This window comes from Staurois parvus, unplaced genomic scaffold (genome assembly GCF_062004578.1).
Source record: "Staurois parvus isolate SC_StPar_1 unplaced genomic scaffold, SC_StPar_1.0 ptg002222l, whole genome shotgun sequence".
NCBI classification, from domain to species: domain Eukaryota; kingdom Metazoa; phylum Chordata; class Amphibia; order Anura; family Ranidae; genus Staurois; species Staurois parvus.
In genome coordinates this window covers 425902-444747 of record NW_028320018.1, presented here as the reverse complement: position 1 = coordinate 444747, position 18846 = coordinate 425902, and the positions used below count along the sequence as shown (strand labels likewise).

The 18846-nt window shown below is 43.3% G+C and overlaps 1 protein-coding gene across 1 annotated transcript in view; it reads right to left on the bottom strand.

The window, feature by feature from the left end:
- Positions 1–405: 405 nt before the first annotated feature.
- LOC149431533 (beta-soluble NSF attachment protein) overlaps positions 406–18846 on the bottom strand; it is a 90613-nt gene continuing 72172 nt past the window's right edge. Inside the window, exon 11 of the mRNA XM_089665504.1 lies at positions 406–14508. Coding sequence (XP_089521630.1) covers positions 14404–14508 — 105 coding nt within the window. The 3' untranslated portion in view covers positions 406–14403. The remainder of the gene's footprint in view (positions 14509–18846) is intronic.

Here is an 18846-nt window from a genome sequence, read left to right as displayed (position 1 = left end):
CACTGTATAAAAACATTAGAAATACCTTTTTTTTCTCCCCTTTTTCTTATAAGTGATCATATAACCCTGTGTTCTCAGCTTCAAAAGGAGCTTACTGAGCTGGGGGGAGGAGAAACAGCATAACACTGAACAGGTGGCCATTTCAGCACAAGTCTTGGCCATTGCAGGACAGGTAGGCGGAGTTCCCAGCACAGTCATTAAACTGACCACATGCCTAGTGTCGGCAGTTTTAAATAGGAAAGCAGAGGGACTTGCAGGAACACCAGGGATTTTACGTAAAGGAAGCAATACTAACCAAACAGGAGATTTTTTTTTATACAAGTATATGGTACAGCAGGCACCTATCAGAAAAATGAAATATTGAGTTGACATTCTTTAAGAGCAATAACAGACAAAACAAGTCGGTGCTGTAGCATATTGTCACTTTATTAACTGTACATGTGCACACAAAAAGAGTCCAAGTGTTTCCTGCTTAGAATTATTGTATATAGGATACATCATAATACACCTAGAAGGAAGACAGATTGTCTGTTATATAGTCCGAGAATCGTGGCGGCAATTTAAAACACAACAGCCAACACACACATGCCATCAACTAACTCACAATATACTCAAAAAATCTACATCAAGACACACAAGAACGACGGACACAGGACTACAAAAACTATTGCATCGTGTTACTGAGACACACGGAGGGGTATGCATATTTCACAACTGTGCAAAAATACTGTTTTCAGGTCATCTCAAAAAAAGAAAGAAGATCACCTGAAATTAAAGACCAGCACAAAATCAACAGTTATGTCATCAAAGCAGTCCGATAAAAGAGTCTGATGTTATATTTAGCAATCTAAAATTGGCCATGCTGCGTTTTCTAACCTGTAAAGGGAATTCCACCTTGTACAGTACAGGATTGAACACACTACCACTCTCTATGTGCTGAGTGAGGTCATCTTTAAAGAGATCTAAGATGATTTACATACATGAAAACTAAATGACAAGCCTTCCGTTTAAAGCTGAATTCCAGGGATAAAAAGTGATGGCACACTATGAGTTAAGTCCAAGGAGCTGCATGTCATCTCCCGGGCTTATCTCTACTGTTTCCAATTAACAGGTGTATTGCTGTACCGGGAATTACAGCAGACACTCCGGGCTATGAAAGAGAAGAAAGGCACACAGAACAGCTATTCCCACCCCTCCCCTCTGCTGCCCATTCAGAGAAGCCTTTGTATTTTGTGAATGTGTTCACATAATACAAAGGCTTCTGTGAACAGGCAGGAGGAGCAGAAGGGGTGGGCATAGCAGCTACAGCGACTCTCCTGTTTAAAATGCAGAGCTTAGAAGGATCAATGCTGCTCTCCTGGAACTACAAGGATAGCTGTCTTTTGGGAGTACTATAAAAGGTGTCAGATATAAATAAAAGAGCTAAGCCCAGGAGGTGTCATGCACCTCACTGCACTTAACTCATAGTGTGCCTTCCTATTTTACAGAAGGAGCTGACTTCCTGGAATCCAGCTTTAAATCAACTAAATACATTCCAGATACATGTAAACAAATGTATGCAAAGTCCTACTGTTTGTTTTCCTTGTAAAGCAACCACAGCCCATGCAGAAAAACCTGTCCCCTGCCAGCAGTTGCAGAGGGTGACCTTTGCTCCTTTCGTGGAAGCTGTTACGGGAGTCACTTTGGGTGGGGGGCCCATGGAACCCAGCTCACTTTGGAGAGGTGGGGAGACCCGTCTCAGCTGCCCATATCCCTCTTATCTATAAGTCACCCTGTGCCTGTTATGGGTACAGGGTGATCTGTCCTAATATTGTGTAGACATGTAAAGGTGGGGTGGGGGTTGTAGATTGTTTAATGCCATGTGGTTGCATCCCATTGTTCTATTGTGTGTCTTGCTTGGGAGCAAACTATTATGGGATGTATGTGCTTATGTGTATTGGCTTGGTGGGGGAGGGGGTGTTTCCAGCAGCCCCACCTCCTGATGGGACTGTCTGCTGGTGTGTCTCTTGTTACTAAAGGAAGTTTGCCCTGCCCTGTGTCATTATGCGGGGGGGAGTTGTTACCTTGAACGTATATATATCTCGTATCTGTGCTAAAATAAAATAGTTTATTGCCTGGTTTCCTTCAAGACTGGTGCCGTCTAGTCTTGTGTGGTCTGCTGTGGTGTCTCCAGCAGCCCTCCCTCCTGATGGGACTATCTGTTGGTGTGTCTCTTGTTACTAAATGTAGATTGCCCCGCCCTGTGTCATTATGCAGGGAGGGGGGATTGTTCCCTTGTATCTGTGTTAAAATAAACTAGTCTACCTTCTGCCATGCTTCAAATCTGGTGTCGCCTGGATCTTGGGGTAACAATAGCCAGAGTCACTGGTCTCGTGTTCCAGAGCCTGAGAAGCAGCTTCTTGACAGAGATACCCAGTCGTGGGTGTCTGGGGTCTGTTACAGAAGCAACTAATCCTTGCAGCACTGCTCTGACTCAGGAGGGAATGTGTCTGACAGATCACAGAGAGCAAGTGTTTCTTATTACAGCATGCTGGCAGGAGACAGGCTTATTTTTACTTTGGTTGTGGCTGAGTGTAAAAAAAAAAATGGTAAGACATCGCACACGTTTGTTTTGATGCACTTGTAATGTATTTAGCTGATTTATTGGACTTTACAATATCCACCCCTATCCTGCAGCATAATCGGTTTTTAAAGCTGAAATGCTGAAAATATTTGTATTGCATACTCTATAATGGTCCAGCTCCTCACAATGAAAGCTTGCAACCTCATACCTTCTGGGCCATTGGGGAAGCTGGAAATCACTATAGTAGTTGGCGCTACAAAAGTGATCATCGCAGTCTTTCAGGTGCTGCTCCAGTGGCCGCCTATTTACACATTGACCACAGGGTGCCGCTTGCTGGGCATTGCTGTCATTCATAGAATGCCTTGTATTTGTTTCATTGAATATAAGGCATTCCCTCTTTGGCTGAGGAGGGGCTGTGACATCGCAATATCCACCCCGTCCAATCAAAGAACGCTTTGTATTCAGTGAGCAAAAAATACACGGCGTCTTTTCGCTATGTATGCTTTTGGTTGACTTCTTGATGAGCTGTATCTTTGTCTGTATCTTACTGAATTGTTCAACTGATGTATGCTGCATTACATGTAATAAAACGTTTACCTGAAAAAAAAAAAATACAAGCCGTTCTATAATTGATGGCAATACCAAGCGATCAATACTCCGTGGTCAGTGTACAGAGGGGAAGCTGTTCGCTACAGGACCTGGAAGACCGCAGCTATCACTACAGTAGCTCCATCTGCAGAACTAAAAACAAATATATAGCGGGGTTTCGTCACAGTGAGTAACAGCATGAAAACCGGTAAGCTGCAGGATAGAAGACCTTTTGCGAAGTTAAAAAAAATCATTACATACAAAACCCCATTTAAAATCTGGCAGATCACACAAGTGGCAGGAAGAAATACTAGGCAAAATGTAACAACCTAAAGATATAACCATTTCCTTGGTATCTTTCAATACATATATTGTTTAATTCTAAATCAATGTAAAAGTAAAAAATATGACACTCCTCTGAACGATACATGAGTATAATCAAGTGCACCTGTTACTTCTGTTCAGTAAAGAAGCTACTATCCTAAGCCGAACTAAAATTCATTACATCGTGGCAATAAAACAAAATCAGCAATAAAAGTTACATTACTGACAGCTAGTAAATAGGCAGGATGTATTTATATAAAGAAAGTAACCTTTCTACAGGCTGCCCTCACTGTGGGTGCACATTAAAAGGGTATTCTATAAATAAAGCACCCCACCCCACCCCGTTTAGGATCGCTCTGTGTAATAATACTAAATGGTCCCCCCTCCACCCCTATAGGTGAAAATAGGAACCACATCCATGCTTGGTAACAGAGCCAGGATAGTCCTGTATGTGAAACCATACATTGACAGAGGTGGGGTCCTAACTGGAAAAAAAACAGCACATGGCTAAGGATCACAGCAGACCAGTATACGGCAAGTGTACCTGTCCTTCCCATTTAGATACACTGGGGGACATTTACTAAAGCTGGAGTGTGCAAAATCTGGTGCACCCCTGCATAGAAGCCAATCAGCTTCTAGGTTGTTTTCTTTTCGTCAAAGCTTAATTGAAGCTGATGCACATGCACAGCTGCATCAAATTCTGAGTGCTCCAGTTATATAAATCTCCCCCATGGTCACTCAGGGTGGAAGGACATTTGAAAGCTTGAGTTGTGGGTTTTAATCTAGGATGCTACACAGAGGGTGGGGTAGGGTAGGGCGGGGCAGGGCGGGGCGGGGTAGGGCGGGGCAGGGCGGTGTGGGGTAGGGCGGGGTAGGGTAGGGCAGGGTAAGGTAGGGCGGGGTAGGGTAGGGCAGGGTAAGGTAGGGCGGGGTAGGGTGGGGCGGAGTGGGGTAGGACAGGGTAGGGTGGGGTGAGATGGGATAGGGTGGGGTGAGATGGGATAGGGTAGGGTGAGGTAGGGTAGGGTGAGGTAGGGTAGGGTGAGGTAGGGTGGGGCGGGGTGAGGTAGGGTGAGGGGAGGTAGGGTGGGGTGAGGTAGGGTAAGGTGACGTAGGGTGGGGTGAGGTAGGGTGAGGTAGGGTGAGGTGGGGTGGGATAGGGTAGGGTGAAGTGAGGTAGGGTGGGGCGAGGTGAGGTAGGGTGGGGCGGGGTGGGGTAGGGTGAGGTGAGCTGGGGTGGGGTAGGGTGAGGTGTCTAAAGCAGACATCCACTTTAAGCTTAGAGAAGAAAAACCTTTAAAAAGGAGTAAATGAACATGACTGTCCAAACGTTCTTCCTAGGTGGCAGCAGGCCCTGTACCAATATACAATGCACCATTGTTTTTATATGTAAAAAATGATCAAAAAAGATATTTTAGCAAGTGGAAAAGAAACTGGCAGAAGAACAGATACACTGATATGCAGTTTATTCAAAGCCTAAGCCCCCATTCACACCTGAGCAATTTGTCATGTGTTTCCAAAAATGCAACAACACTCAACATGAAGGCTCCCATTTTATGGTGTCGGAGCATTATGCAGCCAATGGTCACTCAAAAAAGCACATGAGCTTTTTTTGGGGGGGAGGGGGAAAGAAACGAACATTTTTGGCCCTATAGACTTCAAAATTAAGCACCTGAAAATGCGCTTAACGTGTTTTTAGCACTTTTTTGCACCGGCCACAGGTCTGATAAAGGGGTCCCGCGTGGCTCCGAAATGTTGTTTGCGTTACAATGATGCGATCGCTGAATAAAGCTTTGAGCTGGTTCTGGTGATCCGTGGTGCGCTAGTGGCATTCTCTCACTTTATCGGCGGTTCCAGCCAGTGGTCGCTGCAGCACCTATTTACATTACAGCCACTCTGTAGGAACGTGTGCCTTGGAAGTGGTGTATAACAAATGGTCTCTTCGCAAGCTCAGGAAATAGCCGCTCGTCTAAAAAGGCGCTTAGCACACAGCGCTCAAACTCCAAATGGTCTGTTATTTGATGTAAATTAACAAAAGGAAAAACACAAAATAGATGACTGTGTGAAAAAATGCTGGAACTAAAAACAAACTGCTCAGAATGTGTACTTCACAACAAAGTGATGGAGATTATGGATGGGGCAGCCCAAAACCTAAACATAGGCAACTGCCGCTACTAGGTGTGCTGCTGCCTGCCATGGAGGAGGGACCCCACCCGAGAGAACACAAAGGGAGGATGGTGGAGACACCGGGAAACAACCATAATGCAGTATAACAGTGGAACAGACTTTATTGAGTGTATATAGTTCACCTCACAAAGGTTGAGCATCAGAGAGCATAGAGCATAATAGGGTCAGGAGCCGATAAATCTCATCTATCCACCAGGTCTTCAAGGATGGATTGGTGAGCTGGATATCCAGCGTCTAGGCCGCTCTCAGGCAATCCAACCAAGCATGGCGGCAGATGTACCGCTCGGTATCCTCAATCCCAATTGTTCCAGCAACTCTGACATCACCAATGGAGCATGCACAATAGCAGGACATGTTTCCAGTAGAGGAAGAGGAATTTGCCTCAAAACACATCCTGCTACTGCGCATGTTCCATTGGTGATGTCATCAGAGAGGCCACAATGATTGGGGTTGAGCACACCAAATGGAAGACCAGCCGCCAGGCCTGGTTGGATTGCCTGACAACAGTCTGGATGCTGGGCATCTGGCTCCCCCATCCATCCATGAAGTCCAGATGGACAGCCGAGATAAAGCGGCTCCTCTTCCTAATTCTTTTTGTTTTTTGATGTCCAACTTTGTGGGTAGAACCATTTACCTTCAATAAAGTGCACTATGGTTGTTGTGCTGTATCTCCCCCCTGCTTACAACCTTAGGCCTGTGAATAAAATAAAGGGCTCTGGAGTGTCCATGCTGGATGTGGAGACTTCCATCCACCTGGTGAGAGCCTACAAGAATCTCTATGACCCCTTTGATGTCCATTACAATAACCGTGACAAGTGGCCTGGGAAGAAATTGGTATAGCGAAAATGTCTCAAGAGCGCCGATAGCACAGGACACCGCAACACCACACAGAAAAAGCAGAAGAAGATTCAAAGATGATGACATATGATGTCACCGATGACACCGTTTTCCTTTGGCCAAAACACAAACGCCTAATGCTTAAAAAAAATGAAAAAACGCTTAAAAAAACAAGTAAAACAATAACAAGCAGTCTTTCAGGTGCTGCTCTAGTGGCCGCCTCTTTACACACTGACCACAGGGTGCCGCTTGCTGGGCATTGTTGTCATTCATAGAATGCCTTGTATTTGTTTCAATGAATATAAGGTATTCCCTCTTTGGATGAGGAGGGGCTGTGACATCACAATATCCACCCCGTCCAATCAAAGAACGCCTTGTATTCAGTGAGCAAAATATACATGGCGTCTATTCGCTATGTATGCTTTTGGTTGACTTCTTGATGAGCTGTATCTTTGTCTGTATCTTACTGAATTGTTCAACTGATGTATGCTGCATTACATTTAATAAAACGTTTACCTGAAAGAAGTGTACAGAGGGGAAGCTATTCGCTACAGGACCTGGAAGACCGCAGCTATCACTATAGTAGCTCCATCTGCAGAACTAAAAACAAATATATAGCGGGGTTCCGCCACAGTGAGTAACAGCATGAAAACCGGTAAGCTGCAGGATAGAAGACCTTTCGCAAATATGATGACATATGATGTCACAGATGACACTTTTCTTTTGGCCAAAACACAAACGCCTAATGCTTAAAAAAAAATGAAAAAACACTTAAAAAACAAGTAAAACAATAACAAGCAGTCTTTCAGGTGCTGCTCTAGTGGCCGCCTCTTTACACACTGACCACAGGGTGCCGCTTGCTGGGCATTGCTGTCATTCATAGAATGCTTTGTATTTGTTTCAATGAATATAAGGTATTCCCTCTTTGGATGAGGAGGGGCTGTGACATCACAATATCCACCCCGTCCAATCAAAGAATGCCTTGCATACAGTGAGCAAAATATACATGGCGTCTATTCGCTATGTATGCTTTTGGTTGACTTCTTGATGAGCTGTATCTTTGTCTGTATCTTACTGAATTGTTCAACTGATTTATGCTGCGTTACATTTAATAAAACGTTTACCTGAAAGAAGAATAAGAAATACAAGCTGTTCTATAATTGATGGCAGTACCAAGCCATCAATACTCCATGGTCAGTGTACAAAGGGAAAGCTGTTTGCTACAGGACCTGGAAGACCGCAGCTATCACTATAGTAGCTCCATCTGCAGAACTAGAAACAAATATATAGCGGGGTTCCGCCACAGTGAGTAGCAGTATGAAAACCGGTAAGCTGCAGGATAGAAGACCTTTCACAAAGATGATGACATATGATGTCACAGATGACACTGTTTTCTTTTGGCCAAAACACAAACGCCTAATGCTTAAAAAAAAATGAAAAAATACTTAAAAAACAAGTAAAACAATAACAAGCAGTCTTTCAGGTGCTGCTCTAGTGGCTGCCTCTTTACACACTGACCACAGGGTGCCGCTTGCTGGACATTGTTGTCATTCATAGAATGCCTTGTATTTGTTTCAATGAATATAAGGTATTCCCTCTTTGGATGAGGGGCTGTGACATCACAATATCCACCCCGTCCAATCAAAGAACGCCTTGTATTCAGTGAGCAAAATATACATGGCGTCTATTCGCTATGTATGCTTTTGGTTGACTTCTTGATGAGCTGTATCTTTGTCTGTATCTTACTGAATTGTTCAACTGATGTATGCTGCATTACATTTAATAAAACGTTTACCTGAAAGAAGTGTACAGAGGGGAAGCTATTCGCTACAGGACCTGGAAGACCGCAGCTATCACTATAGTAGCTCCATCTGCAGAACTAAAAACAAATATATAGCGGGGTTCCGCCACAGTGAGTAACAGCATGAAAACCGGTAAGGTGCAGGATAGAAGACCTTTCGCAAAGATGACGACATATGATGTCACAGATGACACTGTTTTCTTTTGGCCAAAACACAAATGCCTAATGCTTAAAAAAAAATGAAAAAACACTTAAAAGACAAGTAAAACAATAACAAGCAGTCTTTCAGGTGCTGCTCCAGTGGCTGCCTCTTTACACACTGACCACAGGGTGCCGCTTGCTGGGCATTGCTGCCATTCATAGAATGCCTTGTATTTGTTTCAATGAATATAAGGTATTCCCTCTTTGGATGAGGAGGGGCTGTGACATCACAATATCCACCCCGTCCAATCAAAGAACGCCTTGTATTCAGTGAGCAAAATATACACGGCGTCTATTTGCTATGTATGCTTTTGGTTGACTTCTTGATGAGCTGTATCTTTGTCTGTATCTTACTGAATTGTTCAACTGATGTATGCTGCATTACATGTAATAAAACGTTTACCTGAAAGAAGAATAAAAAATACAAGCTGTTCTATAATTGATGGCAGTACCAAGCGATCAATACTCCATGGTCAGTGTACAAAGGGAAAGCTGTTTGCTACAGGACCTGAAAGACCGCAGCTATCACTATAGAAGCTCCATCTGCAGAACTAAAAACAAATATATAGCGGGGTTCCGCCACAGTGAGTAACAGCATGAAAACCGGTAAGCTGCAGGATAGAAGACCTTTCGCAAAGATGATGACATATGGGGGTTTATTTACTAAAGCTGGAGAGTCCAAAATCAGACTCCCTTCTGCATAGAAACCAATCAGCTTCTAACCTCAGCTTGTTAAATGAAGCTTTGGCAATGAAACCTGGAAGCTGATTGGTTTCTATGCAGACGTGAGCCTGACTTTGTACTCTCCAGCTTTAGTAAATAAACCCCATGATGTCACAGATGACACTGTTTTCTTTTGGCCAAAACACAAACGCCTAATGATTAAAAAAAAAATGAAAAAACGCTTAAAAAACAAGGCTTCAAAAACCGCTGGAAAACAAGTGTGAATGGGGACTACATGAGTATGTCTTTACCAGTCCCCCGAAATAAAAATAGACTTGACCTTTCTCTTTATATTATTTTACTATATATTCTATTATCTATTCTGTCTACCTATTTGTACCTATTATAGAATCCTCCTACAGTAAACAGCCAGCAGAGCCCAAATCTCTCACGTTTTTTGCTTTCCGTCAAAGCAAAGTTTGGCCCATGACCGAAAAAAAAAAAAAAAAAAAAAAAAAAAAAGACGTCTCTCCTGTAAATCTATTGATGAGCCCTTGTTCATACATAAAATATGAACATTCACATCAGTGAACTGACCCCAGTAAGTCAATGTTTAATAGAAAGGGGCTGCACATTTATAGGACGTATGTCAGTGGTATTGGCCAACCGCATGAATATCTTCCCATTGCTAAATGAAAACAAGGCATCCAGCTGTCTAGTTTGCATTGAATATCAAACAGTTAAGCCCTTATACATGGTGAACACCTAAAAAAAACTAGACAATTACTAAATGTGTCATTTGAGCAACAGACCCGACGTTAACCAGCCCACAAGTGCATGCTTTTTTTTGGTGGTTTTACTTTTATAGCATACAGACACTGAATATTCTGAGCCTCCACACATAATAATAGATGTCTTGCAAGCAGCAAGCCCAATACACAGGGAAAACGGCTATAAAAAACTGCACTTGGTCCTCTGAAGTCTCCAACATTCCCTACAAAGATTTTTATGAGATCGGACGCAACACATTTTAAAATAGGTGCCAACAGAAAAGTAGATTTATCACCCATTTTCCCCTGAACCTAAAATTGAACTTGTGGCCAGATTATGGGCATTTGAGTATTAGCAGGCAGCAGATGAGCTTTAAAACAACCCCCCCCCCCGCCCTCCCGACCGCTGTAACTGCAGGCACTGAGGAGAAATTTGCAACAGAAGCACTGAAGTTGTTCAAATCAGACCTTCTGCTCCCTGCTCCCCTCCCAGATCTCGCTCTACACTTAGGCTGGCCATACATTATACAATTTGCCGCTTGCTGGGCATTGCTGTCATTCATAGAATGCCTTGTATTTGTTTCAATGAATATAAGGTATTCCCTCTTTGGATGAGGAGGGGCTGTGACATCACAATATCCACCCCGTCCAATCAAAGAACCCTTTGTATTCAGTGAGCAAAATATACATGGCGTCTAGAAATTTGCAACAGAAGCACTGAAGTTGTTCAAATCAGACCTTCTGCTCCCAGCTCCCCTCCCAGATCTCGCTCTACACTTAGGCTGGCCATACATTATACAATTTTCTTGAGATTTATGGTTTAGATTTCCCAAAAACCACATAATAGGAGGTCAAACCTAACAACACTTTCAACTGTATCCAATTAGTCAGGTTCTTGCACTACATTGTTAAAGTAAATCTAAAGGAAATTGAGCAGAAATTGGACAGAAAATTGTATAGTGTATGGCCAGCCTTAGAGAAAGATTGGAAGGCATTGCAGGGAGAAGGAAGCAGGTAGAGCCGAGCTGCTGAAAGTACAATCTGGAGAACTGCAGTCCTTCTGCTGTAAATTTTAAAGGATAAGTTCACTTTTAAGGTAAAAAAAAATGTGGATTTACTATATATACATTTTTTTTTTTTAGAGATAATGAAGAGCATTGCGCCAGCGATCAGCAGATCACGATTGCCATGCAGGACTCCTGCAGACTGTAAGCTGTCCACCAGGGGCGGACTGACAACTCATAGGGCCCCCGGGCAATAGGGGATCATGGGGCCCCTGTGTCCTTGCCCACACTCAAAAAAGCCTATGAAAAAGGTACATGGGGCATTTTATGGGGCCCCCTACTGACCCCGGGCCCTCGGGCAGTGCCCGAGTGCTCCAATGGTCAGTCCACCCCTGCTGTCCACTCGTATGGGCAGGCAGTTCCAGTCACAAGAAGAATCAATGAACAACCTCAACAGCGCCATGGTAGTTCATTAAGAACCTAAAGCTGACAGCTGCAAAGGCTATCAGAACTTGTAGTTTCCCATTCACAGAACTCTGTGAATGAATGACACGGCCAGGGGCGGACTGACAACTCATGGGGCCCTCGGGCAATAGGGAATCATGGGGCCCCTGTGTCCTTGCCCACACTCAAAAAAAGCCTATAAAAAAGGTACCAGGGGCATTTCATGGGGCCCCCTACTGACCCCGGGCCCTCGGGCACTGCCCGAGTTCTCGAATGGTCACTCCGCCCCTGGACACGGCCACAAATTGTGACAGCTACTGGGGAGGGAAGATCCCCTACTAGCTGTCACAATGAGGGATGGGAGGGGAGTTGCAGGGGGCCAGTGCTACAGTAACCTGTTACACCCTGAATATGGGCGTAATGTGTTACAAAATTTGAACCTATCCTTTAAGGATGACTTGCCTCACTGCAGCAATAGAGCTCAGCGAAGCCTTGTATTGAAGCTCGTTTGTCGCTTAATACCCAAACAGACATATCCAGCCTGGCCTCAGGTTCACTTTCATGGTGCCGGCAACCATGATGTTGATTAAACCAGCACTAGAAATGAATGGCATACCTATAATGACCTGTAACCAGTAGTAAATAGCATGCTCCAAGAAGGCAAGATGGAAAGGCTTGCATGTTCCAGACTTTTCAGGCTTTAGTGGTTTTTGAGAAAGTCAGAAGCCATGAGTGTAGTTTAAGCCCACCACAGCATGATGTTATTGGGGCAGCAGAACTGAAGATTTGGCTACACAATTCTGCTATGGCAAAATAATCAGAAGGGTACGAAGTTTCAATACAACAGAGCTGTGGCCAAGGGGGCTTTGGGGCAATACATTTCAATCATGAAAAGGGGAGGCTGTCCTTATTAACATACAGGTTAAAGCAGGGCGGACTGACCATTGGAGCACTCGCCCGGAGGCCCCATGAGTTGTCAGTCCACCCCTGGGTTAAACTATGATCTCTTTTAGAACATCATCTGTCCAGAAAGCCTGTCTGTGGGCTCCCTTGTCAGACCTACACCATATGCCCTTTTTGCTACTTTACTAAAACAGCCCTGGGAGGAGATAAATACATAGGCGTTTTATACTTCAGACTTCAACAAAACACTAAAACCTTCAAAACATGAAATATGGCAACTATGAGGTCTCCCTACACTGCTTTTCTTTAAAGCCCAACTCCGGGAAAAAAACAAATTACATTTTAATTGGAAATCGTATTTCCTGAAGGTGGCCATAGATGGATCGAAACTATTGATCGACTTAAGTACAACCTGCCTGTCTTTTTTGTGTGATCACTGCCACCGGCTATAGGGAGCAGCAGTAATCATTGTATGTTGATGGCGGAGAAACCACCTGCTGTCAGAATACAATACCACAGCGGGAGGGATTCCCCCATCACTTGTGTTGAATCGAGCAATTTTCTCTCCTTCAGCCTGTGGTGTGGAGCTAATATCCTGCCCTGGGGACTAATTGATTCCTGCTTTTTATCTTCTTGGGCATGAGTCCCCTCCCTGCACCCAATTGTCTATACTTATGAGAGAAGACCTGGTTGCTGGAAAGCCTCCACCAATAGGAGGTGTGCATATAAAGCAGGTAGTAACCCCCGAAGGACTTCAGTAAGTATACGGATTAAAGCAGACCATAGGTTAGTTAAAAACCGAACGAAAATTCTCGTCAGTCGTCAAATTGTTTATTTGTCGCCAGCTGCGACACGTGATTTTTGTGCAATTGAAAGTGCCGGATCCAACACGCTGTTGGAAACAGATGATGGCACAATCGTATGCGCCATTTTCATTTTTCAATTAAGAGAACGTTGGTTTTCGACTCATCTATGGCCGGCTTAAGAGAAAAGGATCTTCATGTGACTGTAGCTTCAGATATGTAAAATAGGCATTTGAATTTTTTATTTTTTTCTCCTACCAGCAGTTAGCTAGAGGGAGGTAGGACAGAGGGGTGGGAGAGGGATTACTAAAAACCTGGAGTTGGGCTTGAAAGCGTTGCATGTACAACAAAATAAAGGGTCCACTTGAAACATTTAAAACCTAGAGCCTTGCCTACAAGCAAGGACCTGCTAGAATTTAGTATCAGTCAGAAAACCTTTTCGGATTATATTTCTCACATTGTTAGGGAAATGCAAGAAATTCATTTCGGATATTTTGTTTGGACGGGGTGCAGACAGGTGGGCGGGGCCTACTCTAGAGTTTGGAAAAATCAGGCCCGCTACAACCAAGTGAAAATAAATCAGAGAGGCCAACAGGGAAGGTTTTTTTTACAACAAATAACCTCTTTGTCCCCTCTCTGGATTTAGCTTCACTTTGTTACTAGGGATCAGACTTTTTCTGATCTCATTGCTAAGTTCCGCCAACTGCTATCCGCTGTCCAATGAGATTTCCTTAAAGGTCAGTAAAGGTTTTTTAAGTGGACAAAAGGTATGCCGGTAGGTGGGCTTATCCAGAAAGGCATGAAAAATCAGATCACAGAACAAAGTGGAACAAAATTAACAAAAAAAAAAAAAGACATTTTTCTGGATAATTTTGTAATAGCCGTGATACCGGCTTTTTGGCAGGGTCATCACTATTAAATACACATACTGGCTGACAGGTTCAACTTCAAGGTATGCTCGGCACTCGGCTTCCTGATATGCTTAGGAATATTGGTTTAGCCCACCAAATGACTGTCCATGTTGTGTGCCAACAGCTGATGTCCTACTAGAGAAGAGCTACATCTGTTTGCACACAGTCTGTGTCCTATCACATAAAAAGGAACTGTCACTGCCTGCTGAAAATGCTTTGCATTATTTAAGAAGTCACTTATTCCCTGTACTACTGACTCATGGAGATGACATGCAGCCATCCACACCGTGTTGTATTACAGACTTTACTGGCACAAAAAAAAAAATGTAAAAAAATAAAATACATCATTTGGAAAAACAAAAGTAAAAGAGGGATCAGTTGTGTTTAGGCGGCACATCTCCACCTCATTTAAGGTCGCCGTCTCCATCTCCTTGGATTGATTTCTTGATCCGAAGTAACATGGTGGTCAGCCATTGATCCAAACGAGATATTGAATCAAACTCCTTCACCTGAAGTTAGGATGGAGAGACATAAAATGTATTTTCTATCCATTAAGGTAATATACTTTTACTGCCACCATCTCTCTTCCTAGCAGCAGCAAATAAACAAATCTAACACATTCCTCCATTCACACAGATGGTAAAGATAGATTTATTTCTCTTTCTGGGCTATTGTATTTTAGCAACCATGAGCAGCGGCTGTCAGAATACCCAAACAATGCCTGCATCTGACTGGCTGTAGGTGCTGTATGGCTGAAAATTTTCACTTGACTCCTTCAACAAAAAGTCCATTGAGTAATTGAGCCAGCAGGGCCACCCATTGTTAGAATATCAGAAGATTCCTCTGGATCGGCTTAACCCCTTCATGCCGGCGCCTCCCGGCCCTTTAAGAGTTTCAGAAGCCAGGAAGCGGGGCGGGGTTTAGAGACGTGACCGCCGTGACGCGCCATCACGGCGGTCACATGATCGGGCAAGGTCCCGATTGAAGGAGGAGATCGGGACCTTTCCATGAATACCAGACATGTGTGCTGGGAGTGCGCAGGGCGCACGCTCTCGGCACATATGTTCTTTTTTAATAGAATGTAAATGTGCAGCCGCTCAGCGTCTAGGCCCAGATGCCGGGTGGCTGCACATTTGCGTTCGGCTGGCGTGAAGAGGTTAAACTGTAACAGTGTATGACTAAATATATTTACAGGATGGCTGCTGCATATAAACAATACCAATCTCTTCAAAATCCTGTTTTCTGCAGAGATATGAACATACCCTATAGGAATGAGCTGTGCTTACCTCTGCATTTACAAAACGGACTCTCAGCAAAATCATTCCACTCAATTTATTTTGCTTGACTTTTGACATCCTAACAATGTCTATTTTTGTCTCCCCATAAATTGCCTGATTACCCACCATCTCATATTCAAGATTAAAGATGAGCTTGGGTTTAGGAATCCATTTTGGGCCCAACTCAAAAGGAAAGGATAAGTACCAGGCCAAACTGCTGTGACCAGGATTATCTCCACCCCGCAGTTGCATGTACACAAAGGGGTGAGAACTAGAGATGAGCGAATTTCTCAAAAATTCGATTCGGCTGATTCGGCGAATTCCAGTGTGAAATTCGATTCGATGCGAATTTCTTCGCTACGAAGATGACTTATAAAAAGGGTTTCTAGGCTTCAGAGAGCCTTTAAATTAGTGCAGAACACTGTACCTTTAATTTAAATGCCCTTGGAGATGAGGAAAGAGAAGGAGAAGGAGAAGGATGAGAAGAAGGAGAAGGATGAGAAGAAGGAGAAGGAGAAGGATGAGAAGAAGGAGAAGGAGAAGGATGAGAAGAAGGAGAAGGAGAAGGATGAGAAGAAGGAGAAGGATGAGAAGAAGGAGAAGGAGAAGGATGAGAAGAAGGAGAAGGAGAAGGATGAGAAGAAGGAGAAGGATGAGAAGAAAGAGAAGGATGAGAAGGAGAAGGATGAGAAGAAGGAGAAGGAGAAGGATGAGAAGAAGGAGAAGGAGAAGGATGAGAAGAAGGAGAAGGATGAGAAGAAGGATGAGAAGAAGGAGAAGGATGAGAAGAAGGAGAAGGATGAGAAGAAGGATGAGAAGAAGGAGAAGGATGAGAAGAAGGAGAAGGATGAGAAGAAGGAGAAGGATGAGAAGAAGGAGAAGGATGAGAAGAAGGAGAAGGAGAAGGATGAGAAGAAGGAGAAGGAGAAGGATGAGAAGAAGGAGAAGGATGAGAAGAAGGATGAGAAGAAGGAGAAGGATGAGAAGAAGGAGAAGGAGAAGGATGAGAAGAAGGAGAAGGATGAGAAGAAGGAGAAGGATGAGAAGAAGGAGAAGGATGAGAAGAAGGATGAGAAGAAGGAGAAGGATGAGAAGAAGGAGAAGGATGAGAAGGAGAAGGATGAGAAGACGGAGAAGGAGAAGGAGAAGCAGAAGGAGAAGGATGAGAAGAAGGAAAAGGAGAAGGATGAGAAGATGGAGAAGGAGAAGGATGAGAAGAAGGAGAAGGAGAAGGATGAGAAGAAGGAGAAGGAGAAGGATGAGAAGAAGGAGAAGGATGAGAAGAAGGATGAGAAGAAGGAGAAGGAGAAGGATGAGAAGAAGGAGAAGGAGAAGGATGAGAAGAAGGAGAAGGAGAAGGATGAGGAGAAGGAGAAGGATGAGAAGAAGGAGAAGGATGAGAAGAAGGAGAAGGAGAAGGATGAGAAGAAGGAGAAGGAGAAGGATGAGGAGAAGGAGAAGGATGAGAAGAAGGAGAAGGATGAGAAGAAGGAGAAGGAGAAGGATGAGAAGAAGGAGAAGGATGAGAAGAAGGAGAAGGATGAGAAGATGGAGAAGGAGAAGGATGAGAAGAAGGAGAAGGAGAAGGATGAGAAGAAGGAGAAGGAGAAGGATGAGAAGAAGGAGAAGGATGAGGAGAAGGAGAAGGATGAGAAGAAGGAGAAGGATGAGAAGAAGGAGAAGGATGAGAAGAAGGAGAAGGATGAGAAGAAGGAGAAGGAGAAGGATGAGAAGAAGGAGAAGGATGAGAAGAAGGAGAAGGATGAGAAGAAGGAGAAGGATGAGAAGAAGGAGAAGGAGAAGCAGAAGGAGAAGGATGAGAAGAAGGAAAAGGAGAAGGATGAGAAGATGGAGAAGGAGAAGGATGAGAAGAAGGAGAAGGATGAGAAGAAGGAGAAGGAGAAGGATGAGAAGATGGAGAAGGAGAAGGATGAGAAGAAGGAGAAGGAGAAGGATGAGAAGAAGGAGAAGGAGAAGGATGAGAAGAAGGAGAAGGAGAAGGATGAGAAGAAGGAGAAGGAGAAGGATGAGAAGAAGGAGAAGGAGAAGGATGAGAAGAAGGAGAAGGAGAAGGATGAGAAGAAGGAGAAGGAGAAGGATGAGAAGAAGGAGAAGGAGAAGGATGAGAAGAAGGAGAAGGATGAGAAGAAGGAGAAGGAGAAGGATGAGAAGAAGGAGAAGGATGAGAAGAAGGATGAGAAGAAGGATGAGAAGAAGGATGAGAAGAAGGAGAAGGATGAGAAGAAGGACAGTTCTGTGACAGTTTCTCTCTATTTATGACAGTTCTGGGACATTCACTCCATACAGCTGTTTCAACCGCTGTATGGAGGGAATGTCATGGAACTGTCAGAAATAGACTATTAATGACAGTTCTGGGACTGTCCTTCCATGCAGCGGTTGAAACATTGTATGTATTTGTTTCCATAAATGGATCCATTTATGTCTCCGTATCGGGCGCCATTTTCATGTAGCCCGCCGAACTGCGCATGCGCGAGCGCTGTCAGCACGGAGTAAACGGCATAACAATGATCACCAGGGAGAGGTGTGTTGCCCAGCAACCTGTACGTAAAGATGATTCAAAACAGCCCCATGAGCAATCTAATAGAGCAATTAGTACCAGGTTACTCATCCATGGCATAATGATCATCGAGGGGATATTTTACCCAAAACCTTGTATATAGATATAAAAATATACTAACAAATTAGTCAGCATATGCATAATTAAAATATGTATAATCAAAAAATAATTAAAATCAGATTAAAACCAATCAGATCAATGTAAAATAAGATTATATCTGGTGGTCATTGCTAATGCCACATACTTTAATAAACTCACATTCAGAATTTCAACTATAAAAACATGTAACATATTAAATATAATACAAAGCATATATAAAAACCACGTAATAAAACAAATTACAACCATATATAAATATATAGAAAACCTTTTTATATAGAGGAAAAATCCCCTCATATATAATATATGTGAAAATATATATATAAAAACGATTTCACTATGACCTAAAACCAAATACGCAATAAGAAGGGTAATGGACAATAAAGTGACATTATAAAGGAACATTATAAAGGATTCAAAGGGATAAAACTGATGCTAACTGTTGTCAATGAAACAATTGATATCCATGTCTATATTAAGTCCTTTAGGACGCATACAATCAATTTGGTAAATCCATTTAGTTTCCATCTGGGAAACTGCTCTCTTTTTATTAGTTCCCCTCCAATGATTCTGTACTACATCAATTCCTACAAATGTCAAGGAAGATGGGTCTCTGTTATGATGGGTCCTGTAGTGCATTGACAAAGAGTGCTCTTTGTAGCCTTTTTTCACATTATTAACGTGTTCACGCAGTCGGTCCCTGAGTCTCCTGGTGGTACGACCTACATACTGCTTTTTACATGGACACTGCAAAAGATAAACCACATATCTGCTATTGCATGATATGAAGTTATTGATCTTGTAATTCTTCCCAGTACTAGTAGATGTAAAGTCATCAATCCTCCTTTTCCTGTGTCCATTACATGTACATATAATACAATTATTGCACGGGA